Genomic DNA, 24,692 nt, shown 5'->3' on the forward strand with positions numbered 1-24,692 from the left:
ATCTGAATACTGAGTGCTTCTGACCCCTGACACTGGTCTATACCTTACAGTGTGTTCGCGGGAGAAATAGGCATCTTGTTGTCACTCTGTGAGCTGAATGATTCCTAAGCACTCACATGAACTGAGCAAGTGAGAACAAAATATGGCATTATTAACTACACTAACGATCTGCTTTGTGATTATTCTTGCTACTTCCCAGCCTTGCCAGATGCCTGATGACTTCGTGGCTGCCACTTCTCCAGGACATATCATGATTGGAGGTTTGTTTGCCATTCATGAAAAAATGTTGTCCTCAGAAGAGCATCCCAGACGACCACAGATCCAGAAGTGTGTTAGGTGAGTAAATTCCCCCCAGATACATTTAGATTAAAGATTATGTATGGTGCTAGAACATGTTAACTGTTTACTTGTATTAACACCGATAATACCGATAATATATTAATAAAATGTAAAGTCATATATGTACACATACACATACACACACACACACACACACATTTGTTTCAGTTGCAAATGGTTAGTCCTATAATTTTTCCTTAAAAGAAATCAGTTCTGTGGGCATAACCAGCCTCCAAGTGCAGAGGTAATAAATGCTTTTCATTAACATACTTTTAAAAATTTTGCTTTAAAAATAATCCAGTGAATTGAGAAAATACTGTAGCCTGAGCTTCACTACAAGCATATTTCTCTTTCCCATAACATAATATTTCTATTACTCACAAAATATATTTTCTTTTAAACATGAATATATTATTAAAAACTTAGACCACACTTAGATTTTTTTCTCAACATTTGTCCACTAACATTTTTGTCAACCTTTATTCGATTCATTCTTGAAATAATCTTTTGCATGATAAACTAAAGTTAAGAACCTCCACCCACTAAAAGTGCTTTCTTGATGAGCACTTTGTCTCCTGAGAGCAAAACTGCATTTGACACTTAACACCACGTAATGGAGAATAACACAGCTGGGCAGAAGTCGTTATAAATTTATTCTCTTTTTTCCACTTTTTTTTACTTACATAAGGTGAAAAATTTTCTTGTACTTCATATATACAAATTTAGGAATATAGTGATACTTTCCACCCTACCCTCCCTCCTGCCCCATGTTCCAACCCTCCCTCCTCCTTCCTTTCTTATTCTTTTTTTTTTAATCTTTACAATGACATATGTTCAGTTTATTTTATAGTCATAAATTTAACCTCCACTAAGTAAAGAATTCAACAAATAGTAAGAAAAAACACTTCCTCAACAGTAGACACAAGAGCTGTAAATAATAATCACATCTCAAAATGTCAGTTTTGCACATATACACAAATGAATTCTTTTTAAGCAGAGAAGGATATTTGAGTTCTAATTTCAGCTGTAAAGCAAGCTAGTTCTGTAATCTTAGAAAAATCCCTTAAGCTCTAAAAGTTCCTGTTTCCATTTTCTCATCTGTAAAGTAAGAGTCTGGATAACCTCTGAGGGTGTGCAGGCAGCTTCAGCTTCAGTTGCTATGGTGATGTGATCTCATGCTTCCCTCTAACTCTAAAATTCTGATTCTATCTTGATGTTTTTGTGTGTAAGTTTAATCTCCTCTTTTCTCCTACCATTTTCCTTTTTATCAAAAAGTACTTAGCAAGCCCTCTAACAATGCTTTAAGATAAAATGTGGTCCTTTGTCCCACTAAGATTCCTTCCTGGCAATCTCCCTAGAAGTTGGGAGTTTTGAGCTATTGTCATCTTCATTATTTGGCAGGACTGCCAGGGAATGACACGAAATAATTAATGAAGATTTCCCAAGCACTACATTGACATCCAAAGAATGACTACAGATTTGAGGACCGCAACATTTAAGATCAGAAAATACTAAGGAATCATTTGATCTAATTAAAAATTATTTTTGGAAAAAATGTTATCTTATTGTCATTTATCAAGAGAAATAGCATACATTTAATATTGAGCAACTACTGATTAAATGTTAAGTGTCCACATTATCTTGCCCCCCCATCTAAGCACTGGAGATACTGAAATAAATATATCAAGAGATTCTAACTCTAAAGGAGCTTTTACATTGGGAACTCTGAAAATATTATACAATTTCCATGCCAATCAATTAGTTTATCCATTCTTTCTTCTTTATTTTTCTCTTTTAAATTTCAGTTGCAATACTGATTTGCCAAACTTCATCTTTAGACAGTCCACAATGACAAATAATTGTATTCAAATAGTTTTGTATCATAACTTAATGAAATAAAAGGAAACTTTAGAGTAAATGGACCTATATTAGCAGAAAGTTGGAATTAGAAGATGGAATTAGTGATGGTTTAAATGATTGGATTCCTGCCACTTACATGGGGGACCCAGAAAGAGTTCTTGGCTCCTGTCTCCAGCTAGGTCCAGCCCCAGCTGTTACAGGTATTTGGATAGTGAAGTTGCAGATACGAGATCTCTGTCTTTCTGTCTGTAACTCTCTTCTTTCAAATATTTTTTTTTTAATTCAAATAAATCGGAAATGACCTCTGAATGTGGAAATAGCTATGCTTCAGAACTAAAATGTTGCATTTTGTCTAGAAGTCTATTGGGCTTTTATCTGGAGCTTGTTTAAATTTAATTCTTTTTTTAAGATTTATTTATTTGAAAAGCAGACTTACAGAGAAAGAGAGAGAGAGGGAGAGACAGAGAGAGAGGTCTTCTATCTGCTGGTTCACTCCCCCAAAGGGCCACAATGGCCGGATCTGAAGCCAGGAGCCAGGAGGTTTCCTACATTGGTGCAGGAGCCCAAGTACTTGGGCCATTTTCCGCTGATTTTCCAGACACATTAGCAGAGAACTGGATTGGAAGTGTATCCACCAAGACTAGAACCAGCACCCAGATCGGATGCCAAGGCCGCAGGCAGCATCTTTACCCACTACAGGCAGTGCTAGCCCCTAAATTTAATCCTTAAGACTTAGTTATTTAGCTTCCAATTACAACTGATTAAAGTCAGAGAGCTAAAATATAAGCCTGTGAGCCTAAAAATCAAGTGCTAGGTAGCCACTATGGTATAGCAGGTAAAGCCAGGTTCAGGTCCCTATTGCTCTGCTTTCAATTCATCTCTCTGCTCATGCACCTGGGAAAAGCTGCAGAAGATGGTCTAAGTGCTTGGGCCTCTGTTACCCATGTTGGAGAACTGGAAGAAGTTCCTGGCTCAGCCCTGGTCATTGCCGCCATTTGGGGAGAAAGCAGGTGGAAGATCTCATTCTCTTTCTGTCTCTCCCTCTCTCTATGTAGCTCTGATTGTCAAATAAATAAAATAAATCTTTTTTAAAAAGCAAGTACTTTGGCAGTAATAAAATGCTGACATGTAGCCACAAAATAGCAAATATATAAATATCAAACACATATTCAAATTAAAGAATACTAAACTAAATATTCAAAATTACTCCAAAATTTTCAAGAACAGGTTAAATCCTGTACCACGGACTCTGTTTAAGAAACTGTAAGTTCTTCTATTGTCTTTTGTAAATATTTCCTTCAAAAATTATTTTAATTGAAGTTTAGATCCTTTAAATGGCAGGCTTCAATTACCAAGAAATTGTATGCCATAAGGCAGAGATGAGGATAAAATGAAATAGCACCATGTCCATGGAATAGTTGTGTTCTTATTTCAAATATACTTGTTTCTCAACAGCTTTGAAATATCAGCCTTTCTTCAAAGTCTTGCCATGATTCACAGCATTGAAATGATCAATAATTCCACACTGTTATCTGGAATCAAACTGGGGTATGAAATCTATGACACTTGTACAGAAGTCCCAGTAGCAATGGCAGCTGCTCTAAGGTTTCTTTTTAAATTCAACTGCTCCAAAGAAACTGTGGAGGTGAAGTGTGACTATTCCAGCTACAATCCAAGAGTTAAGGCCATCATAGGTGCTGGCTATTCAGAAATAACCATGGCTGTCTCCAGGTTGTTGAACTTACAGCTCATTCCACAGGTAGGTTTTGTTCTGTCTCTACCTGATGGTTTTTGGCCACAGTCATTATTACAAATCTGAAGAATCTAGTTAGGGAGTTGCACTTAGATTGACTGTTCTCTTCAATTAAAGAAAAGATGCAACCTATTATGAACACTGTCATGAAAAAGTGCCAATGAATGGTCAACCCTCAAGCTGTCAAGTTTCTTTTCTGATACTTTTCAGCATGATTTGGATAACACAGAAACTTCTGAGGGCAACTGAGGTTGCCTACCATATGCCTGGTCTTCTCAAAAATCCAGTAATTTCACAGGTAGAGAAATGTGAAGCAACTTTTACAAATATACTGGAGTCAGGATTCTAGCAGGTTTTTTTTTTTTCTCAAAAGCCTAGCAAGGAGGTTCAAAAAGTTCATAGAAAATGTGTATTATCTTTTAATTTAAACTTTCCATGAACTTTTTGGAGCCCCATGATATCTTTTTGTTTCGCTCAATATTTTTAAAAAGATAAAAGCCATCCTCAGCTCAATATTCAGATAGTCATATTTGGTCTGCAGGTTCTGGTTTGCAGCCCTCTGTTCTAGTCATACAAACATTACCATTTGAGAGTTCTATTGAATATGTGAATATGTGTATTTTCCTGATTTATAACTTTGGTAATACTAAGAAGAATGATTACCTTCTATAGGTGCAATAACACCATGTCACTTGCTCAGTGTTCTTCCTTCCTTCCTTCCTTGTCTCTGTCTTTCTCTCTCTCTCTCCCTTTCTTCTGTTTTCTTTATCTATCTTCCTGCCTTCCTTCCTTTTCTTTTTCTCTTTTCTCTTTTTTCCCTTTTTTCTTTCTTTCTTTCCTCTCTTCCTTCTTTCCTTCCTTGTTTGTGTCTTTCTCTATCTCCCTTTCTTTCTTTTTCTTTGCTTTTCTTTTTTCTTGTTATCCTTCCTTCCTTTTCTCTCTCTTTCTCCTCCCTTTCTTCTTTCCCACTTTCCTTCCTTCCTTCATTCTTTCCTTCTTTTTCTCACTACTTACAGAAGCCATGTGATACAGTGAAAAGAAAAAAATACAGTGGTAACTGAAAAATGAAATTAAAAAAAATTATATGTAAACTTTTGGAAGTTACATTGTACATTGATTTAAGTAACATGCAAAGTAGGAATTCACTGAAGTACCAAAAAAATAGAAAAAGTTGTGCAGATATGAAAATCAAAGAAAGGAACATCACTATGAATAGCCACCTGGAATTATTCAATACTATACCTTACAAATTCTGTCCATTTCCAGGTTAGTTATGAATCAACTGCAGAAATCCTAAGTGACAAAATTCGCTTTCCTTCATTTTTACGGACTGTGCCCAGTGACTTCTATCAAACTAAAGCAATGGCCCACCTAATTCAGAAATCTGGATGGAACTGGATTGGTGTCATAACCACAGATGATGACTATGGACGATTGGCTCTCAACACTTTTACAAATCAGGCTGCAGCAAATAATGTATGCATAGCCTTCAAAGAGGTTCTCCCAGCCTTCCTCTCAGATAATGCCATAGAAGTCAGGATCAATCAGACATTTGAGAAAATCATTGCAGAAACCCAAGTTAATGTCATTGTGCTGTTTTTGAGGCAATTCCATGTGTTTGATCTCTTCAATAAGGCCATTGAAAGGAATATAAACAAGATCTGGATTGCAAGCGATAATTGGGCAACTGCCACCAAGATTATCAGTATCCCTAACATTAAAAAAATTGGCAAAATTGTAGGATTTACCTTTAGAAGAGGGAATATGTCCTCTTTCCATTCCTTTCTTCAAAATCTTCATATGTTTCCCAGTGACAATAACAAACCCTTACATGAATACACCATGCTTTTGTGTGCCTGTGCCTATGTCAAGGATAGTGATTTGAGTCAATGTATTCTTAACCATTCTCAGGGGACTTTGGCATGCAAGCCCAACAAGACTGTAGAAAAGAACTTCATGCGAAAAGACTTCCTCTGGCAATATACTGAGCCAGGACTTATGCATAGTATTCAACTTGCAGTGTTTGCCCTTGGTTATGCCATTCGGGATCTGTGCCATGCTCGAGACTGTCAGAACCCCAACGCCTTTCAACCATGGGAGGTACCAACTCACATATTCAAGAAAATTTCTGTACCATCATCATTTTTTCCATTCCATTTCATGATTTAATTTGCAAAGATCTGTACTAACTTCTTTTCATCATTTTCCTTTTATAAGTAGATACCTCCAATGTTTGAATAGCCTACATTTCTATCATAGTTATTTATTCTTGAAGGTAATAGTCATATTTTACTTTCATCTCTATTCTGACCCACCAAAATTGTGTACTTTCACTTTTCAAGAAGATTCTTAGAATGGTGCTATTTTCCTTGAGTTTATGGTGGATGTTCCGCTTCACATGATATAGACAAGTATTCCTTATCTGAAATACCCTTAAACAGAGTGTTTCAGATTTTACTTTTTAAAAAAATGCTTTAATACCTTCATATACATAGTGAGGTTTCTTGAGGATGGTACCCAAGTCTAAACAGGAAATTAATTTATGTTTCATATATACATTATACACATAGCCTGAAGGCATTTTAAACAATATTTTTAGCATATCTGAGCTTTGACTGCAGATCAGATATGGAATTTTCCACTTGACATATTCTTAACACTCAAAATGTTTCAGATGTTGGAGTACTTTGGAATTTTAATTTTCAAATGAGAGTTACTCAACTAGTATTTAGGATAGGGAAATTGAAGATAAGTGTTCCAGAAATATAAGACCAGTCTGGGTCTTCTGACTGCATACCATTTGCTCTTCACTGTGTTCCTGGTGGTTTACTTCCAACATCTCCAGTCTCCAGACTCTCTTACATAGTGTGGTCTTCCCAGGACTCCAGTTTTCAAGAAAAGAAAGTTGTTGGGTCTATTATGATAGCTCAAGTTTAAAAGAACCACTAATTGTGCATAAAATAAGTCTTGCCTTTTTCTGTCTTTGATTAGTTTGGATAAATTTAAAACTTAACGTGACTCTCTGTGGAAAAATTGTTTTTCCTAACCTTTCATGAAGGCATTTAAAAGTAAATTGTTTTTTTCAGTAATGATAAGCTTTACTCATTAGAAGCAAGTTTTTCAGTAATGTGTATTCAAAACCAAATTTGTATATCTTGAGACAGAATCATGTTATAAAATATACATATTTTAAATTTTTAAGAGAAAACAGGGTAAAAAAGCATTACAGGCATTTCTTTTCATCTTGTAAGTGAATGTCCAGAATAGATTATTTCTACCTTATCATTTTTACATTGAACATCCACAAGTACAATCTCGAAGTTCTATGGTAACTAATTTTCATCTGGGTAGATCATGCAATGATCAGAGGGTGTTTTGACCCACTTTAAACCCTGTAAATACAGAGACAAAAATATGTCAGAGGTAAAACTAGAGATTATGATACTTTTCAAATTAAAGGTCTCTTTTATACATTATATTCATATGTGCAATGATTTAAAATTGCCTATTTGAATGATTTCCTTTATAGGGTAACACTTTAATGAGGGGATTCGTTAAACTGTAAATCATCTTTTCTCAATCAAAAGTTTAAATCCAAGTTTATTGGGATGTTTTCTAATATATTTAAATTGTGTATTTCTGATACATTGCAGAAAAAAACTAATCATTTAAAAATAACTATCAGAATGAAGCCACTATATGGTATTTTAAGAATGAGAGATTGAGGAAAAGAAATGAAGAGCAGTTATAGAGAGAGACAGGGTAAAGGAGATGAAAATAAAGTGACTCATAAGGAAAATGAATAAACCATTTACCCACTAAAGTCCTGGGTAAGATATGGGAAAGTATTTAAATCAGGGATAATCTCTAAAATTTGGAGGAAAAGACTTGAGAAAGTCTAATCAGAGTCTTCTAAAGTGATTTACTTAAACACTAGGAGGCTGAGGTTGTTCTTTATACCTCTGAGAACCTGCTAATCTAGAAACAAATAGAAACAGATTGGAAAGAAGGGAATAAGAGGGTGACTTGCTCCTTTGATCATGATATTAGAGAGCCACATCTAGTCAGTGCCAGATTCAGTAGGACAAATAGTTCAACAATGTCTTTTTCAGAAGAAATCTCCACAGACATTACATTCAAAGATTAGTGACTTTTAGGATCCTAATCAATGATACATTCCTAAGGATGACTATGTCCTCTAGCAAAATTCACTAAAATCTAAATAACACTTTCCAATGGTTTTAGTTTTAAATGGTTTTAAATGAGGTAGTTTCTCCACTGTTCGGGGATAATACTTTTGACTTTATATTTGATGATATTTGTGATTAGTATTCAGGGGCAGAACAGTCACTCTTCTTTTACTGTAATTGATTTTAATATTCTCTAGATATATATGAAGATACTATTTCCGTGTTGTAAGTAGTGATTTTGTTTCTCCTTTTTATTTTCTTTCCCTTCTGATGATGTATAAGGTAGTAAGTGATGAGATAATTCTAATAATCAAACTTCTAGTCACATATTTATTTAATAAATCTTTGCTGGATACCTAAGTGGTCCAGGCATTGTGTTGAATGCTAAAGATTTGATGGAGAGCAAGACAGAATTCCTTCACTAAAGAAGTCATCTGTCTAGAAGACTATAAGATCAAACAATTAAGAAAATGATTGGAATGCAGGATTATGCACTATTATGCTTTATAAAGATATAAGATATCAGAGAAGCACAAAATTGAGGCAGCTAATCCAGCATTAGCAAACCAAAAAACATTCTACAAAGAACATGACATCTATAGCAAATCGGATGGAGTTAGCTAGGATAGAGAGAACTATTCCAACAAAGTCCCAGACAAAAGAGAAAGCATAGCATCCTCAGGGAAAAGAAAATGGTACCATATGGTTGGAGTTGCCCATGGAAGCTGTAAAATGAGCCTGGAGAACTTAGTGTAGAATACATTATTATAGTCTTGTCAATCTGGGCATTTCAAACACTGATGTGCAATTAAATTCCCTGGAAATCTTTTTATAAAGCAGATGTTGATATAGTAGCTCCAGAATGAAACCCAAAAGTCTACATTTCTAAAACCTCTCGGGTGGTGCTGTGCTGATACTGCTACTGTAGAAATCACTCTTTACATAGAAAAATTACAAACTATGTTTGTAATTTAGAAGTTTGAACTTAAGTAAGCAGGAGAGGAGTGACCTGTTTTCCACTGTAGATACAACATTCCAACTTTAGTATAAATTGATTAGCAGAACACAAAACAGGAGAAAGAAAGACCTTGGTAATCTAGAAAGGAATTATGAATACTTAGTTTTACAGATGTGACAGTAAGGATGGAGAGAGAGAGAGATTTACACATGCTTAAGAGGAAGGATGAAGGGTATTTGGAGACATGGTGAGCACAACAAAGATGTAATAAATGATTCTAAATTTGGGCAACTGATATCAATTGCTGAGATAGAATCATGAAGCAGAGAAAAGTGGAGGTCTGGTGGGGAGAAGAAATATTAAAGATTCCATTTTGGAGATGTGTTGGATTTGGAGAACTTATGATACATGCAAGTATAGCCATGCAGTTGTACATTGTTGCAGTTGATTTCTCAACAATGTTGCAGTGAATTCCTTTCTGAGAGGAGGAGCGTGGTGGGGGCAAGAGGCGCAGAGTCACCACACAGACCCTGGGAGTCAGGTGAAAGCAGGCTTGAGGCAAGCAGCCCGCAGACTCCTTTATTTCAGTTAGTACAACAGCTTATGTAGTCAAGACCAGCCAGTTCGGTCAAGGGGTGGTCTATGCCCTGACCAATCACAGCCTGTTGCCAGTCAGGCTCTTGTTGCCAGGCAGTTTCTGAAACTATCCAATCATGGCCTGCCGTCAGTCAGGCTCTGTTGTCATGTGGTTTCCTCTGTTGTCATGTAGTTTCCGAAGCCATCTAATCGTGCCCTGTTGCCAGGCAGTTTCTGTTGTCAGTGGCCATCTTGGCAGGAACTTTTCACCTCAGTGGCCATCTTGATATGAACTTTTCATCTCATTCCACCACATTACATTAGTCCAGAAGTCAAGAGAGACATGATATTGATTTTGATGTGTTAAGGAGAATAACTAATAATTTTAGATTCTACAATCTTGACGATATTACACTAGGTCTACAGCACTCACATACTTTCCACTTGAGCTTAGAGAAGCAAGAGGAAGTGTTACCAGCAACCAAGACTTGAGGCAGTTTATAGATGAGGGGAACTCCACACTAGTTTGTTCCATGGTCACTTACACATTTAGTACTAAAACTGTCATAGCCTAAGTTCAATATGATTTCTGCTGCAACACAGAAAACTCCACAAGAGAAGACATAGTTTGGCACCATGAGGTTGTAAGCTGCTTCTTTTGCTTTTCTCCAATTAAGTCACATAAATATGATAGCACTTCAAAAATTCTTCTATTGTGGTTCAAAAGCAATTTGAATCCATGCATAGTTTTTCATAATACACATTTTCAATGAAATTTTGAAGACTTATATGTCTTTCCACATGCAAGTTTTCTTATGGAGACAGCAGATAGCACAGTTAGGGAATGGAACACAACACTAACCATAACACTTTAAATTTTTTTAAAGATTTATTTTTTGAAAGGCAGAGTTACAGAGAGAGGTAGAGACACACAAAGAGATGTCTTCCATCTGCTGGTTCATTCTTCCAATGGCCGCTATGGCCAGAACTGGGCAGATCCAAAGCCAGGAGCCAGGAGTTTCTTCCTGGTCTCCCATGAGGGTACAGGGGCCCAGGAACTTGGGCCATCCTCTATGCTTTCCCAGGGCATTAGTAGGGAGCTGGATCAGAAGTGGAGCAGGCAGGATTTAAACCTGCTTCCATATGAGATGCTGGCGTGGCAGGCTGGGGCTTTAAACCACTGTACCACACCACATGCCCCATAACACCTTAATTGGTATGGCCACCTGATCTTGTGTTTTTAAAAACATGATATTATCATTCTGAGATGAGTTACATAATAATTGAAATTCAAATCCCATTTTCTGAATTTTGCAGTGTCATTTTGTAGGGACTTTCCAAATCTCATGAAAAGAAACCAAAAAATGATGGAAAAATCCTTGAATAGCTTAATAACTCAAGTGTTAACAAAATTTATCTTAATCCAAACACATGTTCCATCATATTTAATGAATAATAAATTTAGTTTTATTTACCTCTACCTGTTCCTGTAAGAGCAAGCATAAAATTTGGTAAGTTTATTTACATTATATAATGTTATCATTATTTACAGAGCATATGTGCCAGAACTTTACCCTGTAAAACTTAATTAAATGTAGGAGAAAACAAGGGGAAACTGTAGTTCAAACACAAGTGTAAAAACTGGATGTATGCATTACTGGGCTTATACTTATATATTGCTTAAGGAAGGAAAAGAAAAAACAGTACACAGGTAGAAGTGAGAACAATGAGGGTAGGCTTTATTATTGTTCCTTCCACTCTGTTTTTTCCCTCCAGGCAGTTGCTAAAATAAGAATTTTTTGGTAGGGGCCAGCGCAGTGGTGTAGTGGGTAAAGCTGCCAATTAAAGTGCCAGCATCCCATATGAGCACTGGTTCGAATCCTGGCTGATCCACTTTGAATCCCAGCTCTCTTCTAAAGGCCTGGGAAAGCAGTGGACGAAGGCCCAAGTCCTTGGCCCTGCACCCACATGGGAGACCCAGAAGAAGTTTCTGGCTCCTGGCTTCAGATCAGTGCAGCTCTGGCCGTTGTGGCCATTTGAGGAGTGAACCAGTGGATAGAAGATCTCTCTCTCTCTCTCTCTACCCCCACCCTGTAACTCTGCCTTTCAAATAAATGAATAAATCTTTTTAAAAAATAATTTGTTGACTAATTCCATTAAATTAGGCCTTATTTTGTTTCTTTAAAGTACTACTAACAAGTACTACTAACGTTCATAAAAAGGATTAAAAAATAAGGGGGACAAAACAATAACACAATAACAATAACAAAACAATAATACACTGAAGAGCTTTTGCTGAAGTGACTTTTGGTCATTGGAATGATCATCTTAGCTAATATATCCATCTTAGAACTTGGTTTCATACATTCTACTGACAAAAAAACGAAACATCAAAAGAGATGAATTGAGGATGAATGGGCTAGAGAAGCTCTATTCAAATAGAATACTTTCTGCTTCATTCCACAGATTTTGAACTCAACAAAAGTCACCTAAAACCATCAGTTTAGATAATGATTGAGGTCACTGAGAGTACAGAGAGAATATTTATTTAGCAAAGCTTACATATCAAGTTAATAATGGAACCAGAATGGAAATCTGTTTTCCTGCCTTCTAGCCTTATGTTCTTCCACAAAGCCCAAGTTCAATGACTGCTTCATTTGCCAGTGAAACAGTCCCTATCCCAGGTCTACCATATGCCTCTTCTCACTGCACAATTTGGATAGTAGAACAAGTAGCTTTTAATTACATTTATTTACAGGCCAATGAATTAAGAAATAGATTTAGAGGTCACTTTAATATGTATTCAAACATTAAAGCAGACTAAGAACCATTGGTAGAAAATATTTACAATTTTGATGGTTGCACCACTAATGAGAAATGAAACCAGAGTTCGAATTCAGACATCTATTCCAAAGAACTCATTCTGAAATTCTGCAATTAGATCCATGCAGATGCTCAGATTTCAGTTTTATAGGCTAGAGGAGCCACCTCTATAGAAATTAATTTACATTCTCCAACATACATTGCAAGAATTTCACAGAAATGAGATTAGAATTGAAGTGCAACTCATTCTGAAACTATTGTCCAATGGTTACCAATATACCAATCAGTGAAACAGAATCTCCCTTTTTCTCGCTATTAAGTGATATTCTTATAATAATAAAGTCTTATAATTGAAATAATGATAGACTTCTAATATTTATATTCAGTGTTTGCTTCCATTTCTTATAGTTACTTGATGTGCTGAAAAATGTGACATTCACTGATGGAAGGAATTCATTTCATTTTGATGCTCGTGGGGACTTGAATACCGGATATGATGTTGTGCTTTGGAAGGAAATCAGTGGCCATATGACTATTGCAAAGATGGCTGAATATGACTTGCAGAATGATGTCTTCATTGTCACAAACCAAGAAACAAAAAATGAGCTCAGGAATCTTAAGGTAATTTTGTGTCAGGCAGCTTTGTAAGATTCAAATCAATTGTTGCTTCAACAGTAAACATCCTTGACCCTACCAGTACCTGCAGCCTTTTCACTGTCTCCACTTTTGTTCCTTAAATTCTATGGCCAAAAAATGTACTGCTCCCTTGTACACATACTTAATTCCTGCCTACCCTCTCCTCTTTATCCCTGCATTATACTAACACAATCCCTGTTAAATGCAACTTCTCCCTTTGTTCCTAAATTTGTATATATGAAATGCATGAAGTTTGCATACCTCAAATAAAATTTAAAGGGGTTGGCACTGTGGCATAAACGGTAAAGCCACCACCTCCAATGCCTGCATTCCGTATGGGTGCTGGTTCGAGTCCTGGCTGCTCCACTTCTGATCCAGTTCTCTACTATGGCCTGGGAAAGCAGTAGAAGATGGCCCAAGTCCTTGGGCCCCTGAACCCACATATAGGAGACCCATAAGAAGCTCCTGGCTCCTGGCTTCAGATCGGCCCAACTCTGGCCATTGCAGCCATTTCTGGAATAAACCAGCAAATGGAAGATCTCTCTCTCTCTCTCTTTCTGTCTCTCTCTCTCTCTCTACCTCTGCTTCTCTATAGCTCTGCCTTTCAAATAAATAAATAAATCTTTAAAAATAAATAAATTAAACTTGTGCCTACTCTATGGAACCCCTATGTAGCTGAATTTAGCAAAACAAACAAAAAATGAAAAGAAAAAAATGGAAAAGAGAGACTTTTGTGATTTCACTTTAATTAATTATTTTTATTTATTTTAGAGGCAGAGAAAGAGAGAGTTGTTTTATCTACTGGTTCAGCTTTCTGATACCAGCAGCTTCTGTGGCTAGGCTAAACCAAAGTCATAAGAATCAGGAACTCAGCCCAGTGCTCCCATGTGGGTGGCAGGAACCCAACTACTTGAGTCATTGCCTGCTGCCATCCTGGATATGCGTTAGCAGGAAGCTATAATTGAGAGAGAAGCTGGGAGTTAGACCCAGACATCCTGATATGGGATGCAGGCATCTTAACTACTTAGACCAAACTCCAAACTCATGATTCCACTTTAAATTCATGATCTCTGACCTCCAGTGGGTCCTTAGGGTTGCTGGGCAATCAGGCTATTGCCTTAGTCCTTTAATTCATACACCTTGCTAGATGACTATTTTATATTTCTCTTCTCCTCTGACTTCAACATATCTTCCCCCATTCCCAATTTTAGTTTACTTGCCTTTTGGTTCCACTAACAAAATATAATAATGGTAAGTGAACTCCCGTGTTCCCCTGCCACTACATCTATGCCTTCCATCTGTGGGTGTACTAAGTCCTAGGAGAGGTCAGCTCCTCCACTTAACATCTTCACTTACACACAGATATTGCTTGGCAATTTTATACTCTCCCCTGCATCCTTAATTATTCTCCCTTCTGCATGTTTCATACATGGATAATAAGTATGCTACTTCTCTTATTTTAAAAGAAACTCTATTGATTCCCCCATATCCTCCTACATATAATATTCTTCCATTTCTCTTTATATCAAAACTCCTTGAAAAATTTGAATATACTCACTAGTCCCAATTTCTCCCCTCCCATAACCCTTTGAGCCCTCTCCAATCCATCAAATATTTTCTGTCCAGCTCTCCAATGTTAATAAATCCAAAATTCATCTTACTTCTCAGCTAATTTTTCCCTCCATAAAATTCTTTCTTCATTTGCTCCCATAATACCACACTACCTTTATTTCTTGATTTTCTTCCTGTTTCATTTGCTGATTCTTTGTTATTTTCACTATCTTTAAATATTAGGATGTCAAGAGCTCACAGCTATTTTTTTTGGCCTACACTTTTCTTTAGTGATCTTATAAAGTTCATGATTTTAAATAGTGTCATGATGACTTCTAGATTCTTACATTCTGACTTATAACCAGATAAATGTACAGCTCCCTAGTTGGTGTCTCTACTTGGATGTCTAAGAGCCACCTTATTCCCAAAACAGAACTCCTGATATTCTGTCCCAAACCTACCCCCATCTCAATAAATGGCAACGCCCTTCTCCCAGCTGCTCATGAGAAAACCCGCTGGGATCCTTGTGACCTCTTTTTCTGTCACACTCCATGTGCCCTGAAAGTTTCAGTTTCTAAATGTGAAAGGAATTTGACCACACTTTACCTCTGCCTCACAGATGCTACCTGACTCCAAGCTATAATTGCCTCTTGCTTGGATTATTATAGTAAGTTTCTAACTCTCTCTGCCCCTCTTCAGTCTGTTTTCAACATAGCAGCAAAAGTAATTTTATAAAACATTATTCTCTGTATCCTTAGCATCCTATTTCACTCATGGTAAAACCCAATGTCTTCAAAAATCCTACACAAAGTGTCAGTGCTGCCTCACTGACCTCACTCCTCCTACTCTCCTCTGCCTTGTTCTTCCACACATGCCTTGCCTTCTCCTAGCTCAGAACTTTGCACCTGCTATTTCCTTTGCTTGCAGTAATTTTCTCAGATGTCCATGTGGTTAACTTCCTCAATTACTTTCTGTCTTTTCTAAAATTTCAACTTCTCAGTGACGCCTTCACTGGACAAGCTATTTGAAATTTTGATATCAGCCTTGTATTTCTCCACTATCCTATCTACTTTTCTCTTTTGCTCTTATTCTATATGTATTGTTTATTTTTATCTGATTTATTGTGAACCTTGTCAAAAAGAACTTTAATTCTGTGAGGGAAGGGATTTGTATTTTATTCTCTTCTCTAGCTCCAACAGTTAGCATAATACCTGGCTTATCACAGATAGGCAATAAATATCTGACAAGTGAAAGAATGAATACAGCAATGCTATAAACCATTTTTCTTAAAGAAGTCTTCCTTTTAGAAATTTCAGTAGAGTAAGATAGCTTTCCTTGGAAGATAGGAATGTACCTGTCCTCTTGTGTTCTCAATTTTAGTTATTATCTTCTTTATCATTATCACCTTGTTCACAACTACATTAGGAACCCAGCACACTGCTAACCATTGTAACTTGGTGGTTAAGCTATTCTCTCACCATTTTCTTACTGAATATGGAGAGGATTCTCTATTTGTTTTTGAAAGAAGCACTGTGTATCACCAGACTCAAGAGGAAAGACAGTGAGAGGGAGGGGATAGAATGACAGATAACTGGGTGGGGCTTTTAGTTATGAAATGGGGAGGTGACTACTATGAAAGGACAATTCTACCTTTCTCATAGAGACACCCATGCATATTTCAAGGATATAGTAAAAACCAACAACATCTGAGATTATTTAGTTCAGATTCCAAGATCTGCTTGTCAATTTGCAGGCTAGTTGGGATATTAACATTTCTGATAAGTCACTAAAACACAAATTCTAAAACATCAGATAATCTTAAGTGTATTGATAGCCCAGAGTTATCAGTTCTAGACTTTAGAATGCCATTGCTGTTTCTTGATGTGGAGGGAGAGAAGGAAGGGATCGAGTTGCTAGGAGAGAAAGTTGCACTTTTATCCCCTTGATGATGCCTGGCTTTATCTAATAGTTAAATCCTTGTATGTCCTCTGAGCACTCTCACTGAGAGGGAAACTTCAGATAAGAAACTTGCTCTGGTGCATCCACAAGGTGTATATTCTTCCTGCTGAAAACTCAAAACAATAACTACGTTGAGAAGGAAGTCAGTGCTTGTGGACACAGGGCTACCAAACCTTGGCTGCTTTTTTATGTCAGCCAGCTCAACCTCACCTTTCAGAGATAGGACTAGCAATAGCCGTGAAGAGAATCTGGAGGAAGCTACATTTAACTGTTCACATCTGCTTCCCATGGGCAAAGTATAGCAACAACACAATTCATCTCACAGGATATGCCATGAGAAAGGGACTAGGAATGGAAAAGAATAACACAGCAAAGTGAATATAACTATAAGCTGAATCTATCCATAGGGTTCCCTAAAAGCAGAATGCTGCATGTGATTTACATTATGACATGAAAAATTATTACCTAAATTTTCAGATTTTAGTTTTATTTGTGTATTTAAGGTTTTCCTTTTAACAAGCACTTTCATAGTTGTAAATTCCAAATATTCTTTGTTTTGATTTTTAGAATTCAACTGGGATTTGCTCCTTGGACAGTATGATAAGAACTTTGTTCTTAAGATTTTAAGTCTAATATTTTACCATTTTCAAATACAGTGGGACTCTTCATTCAGCATGGGGTTGGAAATTATGTGACCATCATTTCTTTCTTTCCTGCTATCTACTATACATCTCTCCCACTGCTGTGGAACTTCAGAAAGAAATAATTTTCATAATTTGCTTACAGAAGTGATTAACATGACAACGATTGTGTTCTTCCTAAAGCAGATTTACTACCTGAGACATTTTATATATTTTAAGCTGTCCATATAATTCAGGAGGGCCAAAAGACTCTTTAGTATTATGAAAAAAGCCAAAATGCCGTTTAGTAAATATATATTTAAATTAAATAAAGAATAATCTGTCAAGATACTTCTTTTCAAAATCAACTTTGATTTCTTTTCACTTTTCATTTAGCAAATTCAATCTAAATGCTCCAAGGAATGCAGTCCTGGACAAATGAAGAAAACTACAAAAAGTCAACATATCTGTTGTTATGAATGTGTGAATTGTCCTGAAAATCACTACAGTAACCAGACAGGTAATTACAGTCACTATAACAATAATAGTGATACACTGGAACCACTTCTCTTAGGCTGATTTTTTCACATAGATCCTATTTTTGTGTATTTTTTCATTTGGAAAAAAAAACAAAACAAAACAAAACAAAAAAAGTTTCCCATGCTCCTGCTAGATAAAATTCCATTGAGATTTCAATTAGCTCAGAATTTGCCCAATTATTTTAACAGATGCACAATCAACAAGTTATAGAGCTGCAAAAGCAACTTCACTTCCAAGGAAAAATGTCATTCCCAACTTACTTACTATTTTATTCCTTTTAGTGGTTTTTTGTTGTTGTTGTTCTACTTAATACCATTGGTTGAACTCTTTAATTAACACACAATTATTCTTAGGTGTTTAAATTCAACTGAAAAGTGATCCCTGTTAAATATAAGAGTGGGAATAAGAGAGGGAGGATATGTACATTTCAGCACATGCTCACTCAGACTTACCCCTAATGGTAGAGCTAGAAACGTACCAGGGGATTCCAATTCAATCCCATCCAGGTGGAATGTACCAATGCCATCTTACTTGTTAAAGTGATCAATTTAAGTTCATAATTGGTCAAAAAGATAGGATTAAGTGTCAAAGAGATTACATAAATAAGACCAGTGTCAGCAAAGAATTGATAGAATTAAAAAGGAGAGAATGATTCTACATGGGAAGCGGAATACACAGCAGACTCATAGAATGGCAAAAGCCCCGAACAGCACTCTGGCCTCAGAATCAGCCCTTAAAGCATTCAGATCTGGCTAAAAAGTCCATGAAAGCTTTGCAGGCATGGAAAGCCAAGACACTGTGGCCGAAAAAAAAAAATTACCTCAATGAAAGATCTCTGTGAATGAGATCCCAGTGGAAAGAAGGTGTCATCAAAGAAGGCAGTAGCTTTCTCTGAAGGGAGGCGAGAACTTCCACTTTGAATATGGCTTTGTTTAAATAAGATTGGAGTTTATGAACTCAGGAGGCTTCCATGCCTTGGCAGCTCATGACAAGAGCCTCGGGTGATTACTGACATCATAAATAAGAGTGTCAATTGTTAAATCAACAGCAGGAGTCACTGTGCACCTGCCCCCCCATATAGGAACTTTGCCCTTAGTGTGTTGTACTATAAGAATTAATGGTGAAACTACTACTCAAGCAGTGCTGTATACTTGTGTGTCTTTGTGAGTGCAGTCTGTTGAAATCTTTACTTAGTATATACTAAGTTGATTTTCTGTATATAAAGATAATTGAAAATGAATCATGATGAAGAATGGGATGGGAGAGGGAGTGGGTGATGGGATGGCTACAGGTGGGAGGAAGGTTATGGGGGAGAAGCCGCTATAATTCAAAAGTTGTACTTTGGAAATTTATATTTATTAAATAAAAGTTGAAAAGAAGAAAAAGAAAAATGTCAGTCCCTCACACATGCTTTCTCTCCAGTACCTCTTAAACAATGTAACTTTTCTATAAATTTTTGTCCACATACACCCAAACAGACATTCCTGGCTGGTAATTTGAACATGTTAGAAATTCAGGCACTTGGTGTTAAGAAACAGATGTGCACATCCTAGTGATCCTATTAGTCCTTCCAAGGGACAAAAGTTAAGCCTATAAAGACAGAAGATTCCATGAGACAAGGGGACTAACTATTGACAGAGATGAGGTGCTCATGACTGATTGTTTACCAGCCCTATCTTTAACAATTCGACAAGATCAGAGCAAAATACACAAATTAAAGAACACGAGTGAGGTCAGAAGTTAGGAGCTCTAAAAGAAACTATTAGCACTTTCTCTGGAGTTAAGGCTACTGTATAGCATCATGCTCCCTTGTTTATTGAAACATTCCTATTCATTATGTATAAAATAGGAGAACCTTAGAGCCAGAATAGTTTCCCCATGGTACATGCACTTGGCCCTCTTTCTTCATGGATTCTGTACCCCCCAGATTCAACCAATCTCCAATAGAAAGAATTTTTTTAAAAATTGTGACTATTCTGAATATGTACAGACTCTCCTTGTCATTATTCTCTAAACAATACAGTCTAACAACTGTTTATGTGTTATATTGTGTTAGATATTATAAGTAATCTAGAGGTGATTTAAATATTTCAGAAGGATGTGTGCAGGTTAAATGCAAATATTATACCATTTTGTGTAAGAGACTTGAGCATCCATGTATTTTGATATGCACACAGGGTCTTGGAACAAATCCTCCATGAATACCAAGGGGACAACCGCATTTCTTTTCTTTTCTTTTTTTTGTTAGCTTCAATGGGTTAAGTATACCTATATATGCATTCTAATATGAATGCTCTGCCATTGTGTAACTAAAATGCCATGTATCCCAACCGAGAGAGACTATGCTATAGTCTAAATAATTAAGCTACAGGGGAGGGGTTTAGGAATTGCAGCATGTAGCAACTATCTTGCAAGTGAGAAAAATCAAAATTCTGAGAGAGTCTTTCAAGGCCCTATCTGAGTTATAGTTGGGTAACCAGGGTGAGTTGATTCCAAGAACAAATGTAGAAGACAGAGGATGCCTTGGGAAAAGTTAGGAGGTAACCTAAAAGGGCCACATCCTGTTCTCTTCATCTCCAGCATGGCTTCCATAACTAAACAAACGGCATGATAACCACCAACTGTCATGCTTAAGGCTAAAACGTAGAGCAATTAACATTTATAAGGAAATGGGGATGGTAGAAGGGTCATGTTGAACTTCACAAACAGAAACACAACCTTACTTAGAATTTGACAAAACAGAACCCCAAAACTTTAAAAAGTGGGATGAGCACTTGAAATTTCCCTGAAGTATACTTGAATGGATGCCCTGAGAGGCCTTTGAAAAGCTCAAAGCTGAAGGGCTGGCATAGCAGGTTAAAGCCCCAATCTGCAGTGCTAGCATCTCAAATGGGTGCTGGTTTGAGTCCCCACTGTTCCACTTAATGATTCAGCTCTCTTCAATGGCCTGGGAAAGCAGTAGAAGAAGGCCCTAGTGCTTGGGCCCCTGCAACTGTGTGGGAGACCAAGAAAAAGCCCCCATCTCCTGGCTTCTTTGGATTGGCCCAGCCCTGGCCATTGCAGCCATTTGGGGAGTGAACCAGTGGATCGAAGATTCTCTCTCTCTCTCTCTCTCTCTCTCTCTCTTTCTTTTCCTCTCTGCCTTTCAAATAAATAAATAATTTTAAAAAGCAGTTGAAACACATCACATGTAGCAAGTAAAAGTGGGAAGCAAGTACAATCTCACCCCTAGACACTCCATACTAGCATCAATTATTCATACTGACCTGTTGCCCAAAACAGCATGAATCCTTCCGAGACTTTTCACTGCCAGTGTGAGAGGCTCGAGTTCAACAACATCCTGAGGAAAAATTAAACTTTTATTCTTCATCAAATGTCATCAATTACGATCTTATATCATCTCACTTGTAGAAAGAGACTTAAGGTTTTTAAAGTGGGCAAGCCAAAATTGCCTCTAATTTTATAAGAACTGCATCTTTATTCATAGGAGCAACTTCCATATATTGAAGTCTACTGTGTGCTATGTCTATATGAAGCATTCTATAACTGTCATCTCACTGAATGCAGCAAACCAATGAGGCAGTTTCTTTGAGAGAGAAAGAGAGATTTGGATATAGGATGAAAAGTTCAGTTAGCTTGTTCAAGATTACAGTTGTAGGAAGAATAGGACTTCAGCTATGCCTGATTCCAAAGCCCTTAACAGAGTGCCTGAACTGATACCTATAATTCCAAGTTCAAGAGAGGGGAGGGCCTTGTGTCTGTCTTGAGTATATTAATTTCCTAAAGACTCATAGCCCAGCTGGCCTTTATTCTCTCTCTTTTTTCTCTTCCCTTCTTCCTCTGCCCTCACCTTTACCCCTTCTCTCCTTCTTTGTGTTTCTGGGCATGTTTTATTTTAATTAGTAACCAGTGTGACCACTATGACCACTACCTGTATCTGTTTTCTAGTCAAGACTGTTATCAAGGAGGAGTCTCATTTGTGGTAGTGTGGACTATCGCCTAGTTTAAATGTTTGCAATGTAACCGAATCTCCTCTGTCTTTTAGATATGGATCGCTGCCTTTTATGCAACAACGAAACCCACTGGGCCCCTGTAAGAAGCACTATGTGCTTTGAGAAGGAAGTGGAGTATCTCAGCTGGAGTGACTCTTTGGCTATCCTGCTCCTGGCTGTCTCTCTACTAGGAATCTTGTTCGTTCTGGCCATTAGCATAATATTTACAAGAAACCTGAACACACCTGTTGTGAAATCATCTGGGGGACTGATGGTCTGTTATGTGATCCTCCTCTGTCATTTGCTCATCTTTGCCAGCACAGGCTTTTTCATTGGAGAACCACAAGACTTCACATGTAAAACCAGGCAGACACTATTTGGGGTGAGCTTTACTCTTTGTGTCTCCTGTATTTTGACGAAGTCACTGAAAATTTTACTAGCCTTCAGCTTTGATCCCAAGTTGCAGAATTTACTGAAGGGCCTCTACAAACCTATTCCCATTGTCCTCATTTGCACGGGCATACAGGTTATCATTTGCATGCTCTGGCTGGTCTTTGCAGCACCTGCTGTGGAGGAGAATATCTCATTGCCCAGAGTCATTATTCTGGAATGTGAGGAGGGATCCATACTTGCATTTGGCACCATGCTGGGCTATATTGCCATCCTGGCCTTCATTTGCTTCATATTTGCTTTCAAAGGCAGGAAATTACCTGAGAATTACAATGAAGCCAAATTCATAACATTTGGCATGCTTATTTACTTCATAGCTTGGGTCACATTCATTCCTGTCTATGCTACCACATTTGGCAAGTATTTGCCAGCTGTGGAGATTATCGTTATTTTAATATCTAACTATGGGATCCTGTGCTGCACATTCTTCCCCAAATGCTATGTTATTCTTTGTAAGCAAGAGACTAACACAAAGTCTGCATTTCTCAAGACCATTTACAGTTATTCTTCCCATTCTGCAGGCAGCCTTGCCATGAGTCACCTTTCACTGAACTCCACTAACAACAATGTTGCAATGACCAATTCCAGCTCTAGTGGCAAGTCTGCAGCCTGGAAGAAAAGCAGAGAGCATCAGGCAAAAGCATTTGCACAGATAAGCAGAGAAAACGTTACAAATATGTATAAAAGTTTGCCTCGGAAAAGAATTTCAAGTATATGAAGGGACCATATGTCATGTTCCAGAATAAAATGCTTCCATGTGTCTTTGTTTTGAAAACATATATCTACACTCTCAGCAAATAGGCCCAATGCATTTCTGCATTCTGTCCAACTACCTTTGTAATGGAAAAAACAGTACCTCTCTTCATTCCCTACCACTTCCATTAGCTTCCATCTTTACCTCCTTCCTCTACAGCATATAGTTAAAGGCATGCCTTCTATTCAGTTAGTCTGTAATATGTCATCCTTGTTCAATTCTCTACCTCCTCATTTCTCACCTCTTTCTATGGGTTCGTCTTCTCTCTTGAGCAGCTTTATTCTCTCCATTTTACTGCCCAGTGAGGTTGAGTAAGAATCTGAGCAATTACCATGTACCAGGTGACACACTAAATACAAAGTTGCAAGAAATAAGGAGGCATCAATCCTGACATTAGAAAACATAAAATCCAGGTAGAGACAGCGATGTAGTGCTATCTTGAATTCAGTGTGGGGAATTCAATGATTATAATGTGCTTTAGGGTCTTAAGACAGCATAATGGGATGGCACTTAATCACCCTGATAGATGATGGGAGGTTTTAAGACCACTAAAGAAAGGATATTATGTTTGGGTGAAACCCTGAAAAATGAGTGACAATTAGCTAATCAAAGAAGCTATAACAAAGTGTTCTAGATAAAGGGGAGAGCAGGAGGCAAACGATGACAAGAAATTGTGTTTGGGGAATGGTGGTCACTTTGTATTACTAGAGAGGAATCCTCTTTGATATGTTAGGTTATGAATAAATGCCACAGACTGGAGTTCCTTGGGAAGGAGCTTAGGACTTTATGCTGTGGGCCACCAAATTATCTGGTAGAGATGTGGCTGGCAGTTCAAAGTCTTATTTCTGAAAGACTGCTTTTATACAAGGTGGAAGACAGCGTCTAATCAAAAGAGGTTTAGAATTTGTGTAGGAGAATAGAAAGTAGAACACCCATGTGAATTCAAGCTATATGGAAGGTGGTAATTTATAGCAGTGGTTTGTAAGGATGTTAGGAGTCACATATGAGCCTCCAGTTTGGCTTATTGAAAGGTGGTATGGAATACAGGAGGAAAAACTATGTTAGTACAGAACATGAGGTGTTGAATTTGAGATGTCTGAAGTAATTTCAAGCAGTATCAAACATGAATGCATACATAGGACTTTGTATGTGTGGCATCAGGGGTACCAGTCAGGACTGGTGGTAAGGACTTGGATACCATTTTCACATTGCTCCCATCCTTTTAAAACAGACAAAATAATTTTCCCCAATCTTGACTTTCTCCTTAGCTGCCACTCTCTTCTTCCATTCACAATTACATATTTAAAGGAATTGTGTCATTACTGAGTTGTGACCTATTAGTTCTTCATCTATTCAAGTCTGTATTCTAACTGCAACATTCTGCTGCAAAAGTTCATTGGAAAGTTGTCTGTGACATTTGTCTCTCTGATTTAATGATTATTAAATTTTATCCCATGCAAAGCTAAAATAAAATTTATCTTAATGACTTGACTCCTAAAGGCATTTCTAGTTTAATTATTCTTTTAAACTCTATTTCTCCATTCTCTCCATGAATTTTAAAGCCTTCAATGAATCAGAAATCTTCAGTCTGATGTAGTGATTCAAGGCTTTCCCAGTTCTGTGCTGATGCTCTGACCATTCAGTTATGGTAACCTTTGCTGGTTTATCTTCTTCCATCTAACTTCTTTAAA

At 37.2% G+C, this 24,692-nt stretch overlaps 1 protein-coding gene across 1 annotated transcript; it reads left to right on the forward strand.

The window, feature by feature from the left end:
- Positions 1–66: 66 nt before the first annotated feature.
- GPRC6A (G protein-coupled receptor class C group 6 member A) lies at positions 67–24,483 on the forward strand. The gene is made up of 6 exons (XM_002714768.5): positions 67–336; positions 3,655–3,958; positions 5,219–6,052; positions 12,908–13,120; positions 17,662–17,785; positions 21,851–24,483. Exons 1-6 carry the CDS (start codon positions 143–145, stop codon positions 22,963–22,965), a joined length of 2,784 nt encoding a protein of 927 aa, XP_002714814.2. The 5' UTR covers positions 67–142; the 3' UTR covers positions 22,966–24,483.
- Positions 24,484–24,692: the final 209 nt, after the last annotated feature.

Source organism: Oryctolagus cuniculus, chromosome 5 (genome assembly GCF_051225735.1).
Source record: "Oryctolagus cuniculus isolate XC-2025 breed Fujian yellow rabbit chromosome 5, ASM5122573v1, whole genome shotgun sequence".
In the NCBI taxonomy this organism is placed as follows: Eukaryota; Metazoa; Chordata; class Mammalia; order Lagomorpha; family Leporidae; genus Oryctolagus; species Oryctolagus cuniculus.

Coding starts and splice junctions, on each gene's coding strand:
- GPRC6A (XM_002714768.5), top strand. CDS start 143: ATGGCATTATTAACTACACTAACGATCTGCTTTGTGATTATTCTTGCT. Junction 3,959..5,218: donor ACTTACAGCTCATTCCACAG/GTAGGTTTTGTT, acceptor GTCCATTTCCAG/GTTAGTTATGAATCAACTGC. Junction 13,121..17,661: donor ATGAGCTCAGGAATCTTAAG/GTAATTTTGTGT, acceptor CTTTTCATTTAG/CAAATTCAATCTAAATGCTC.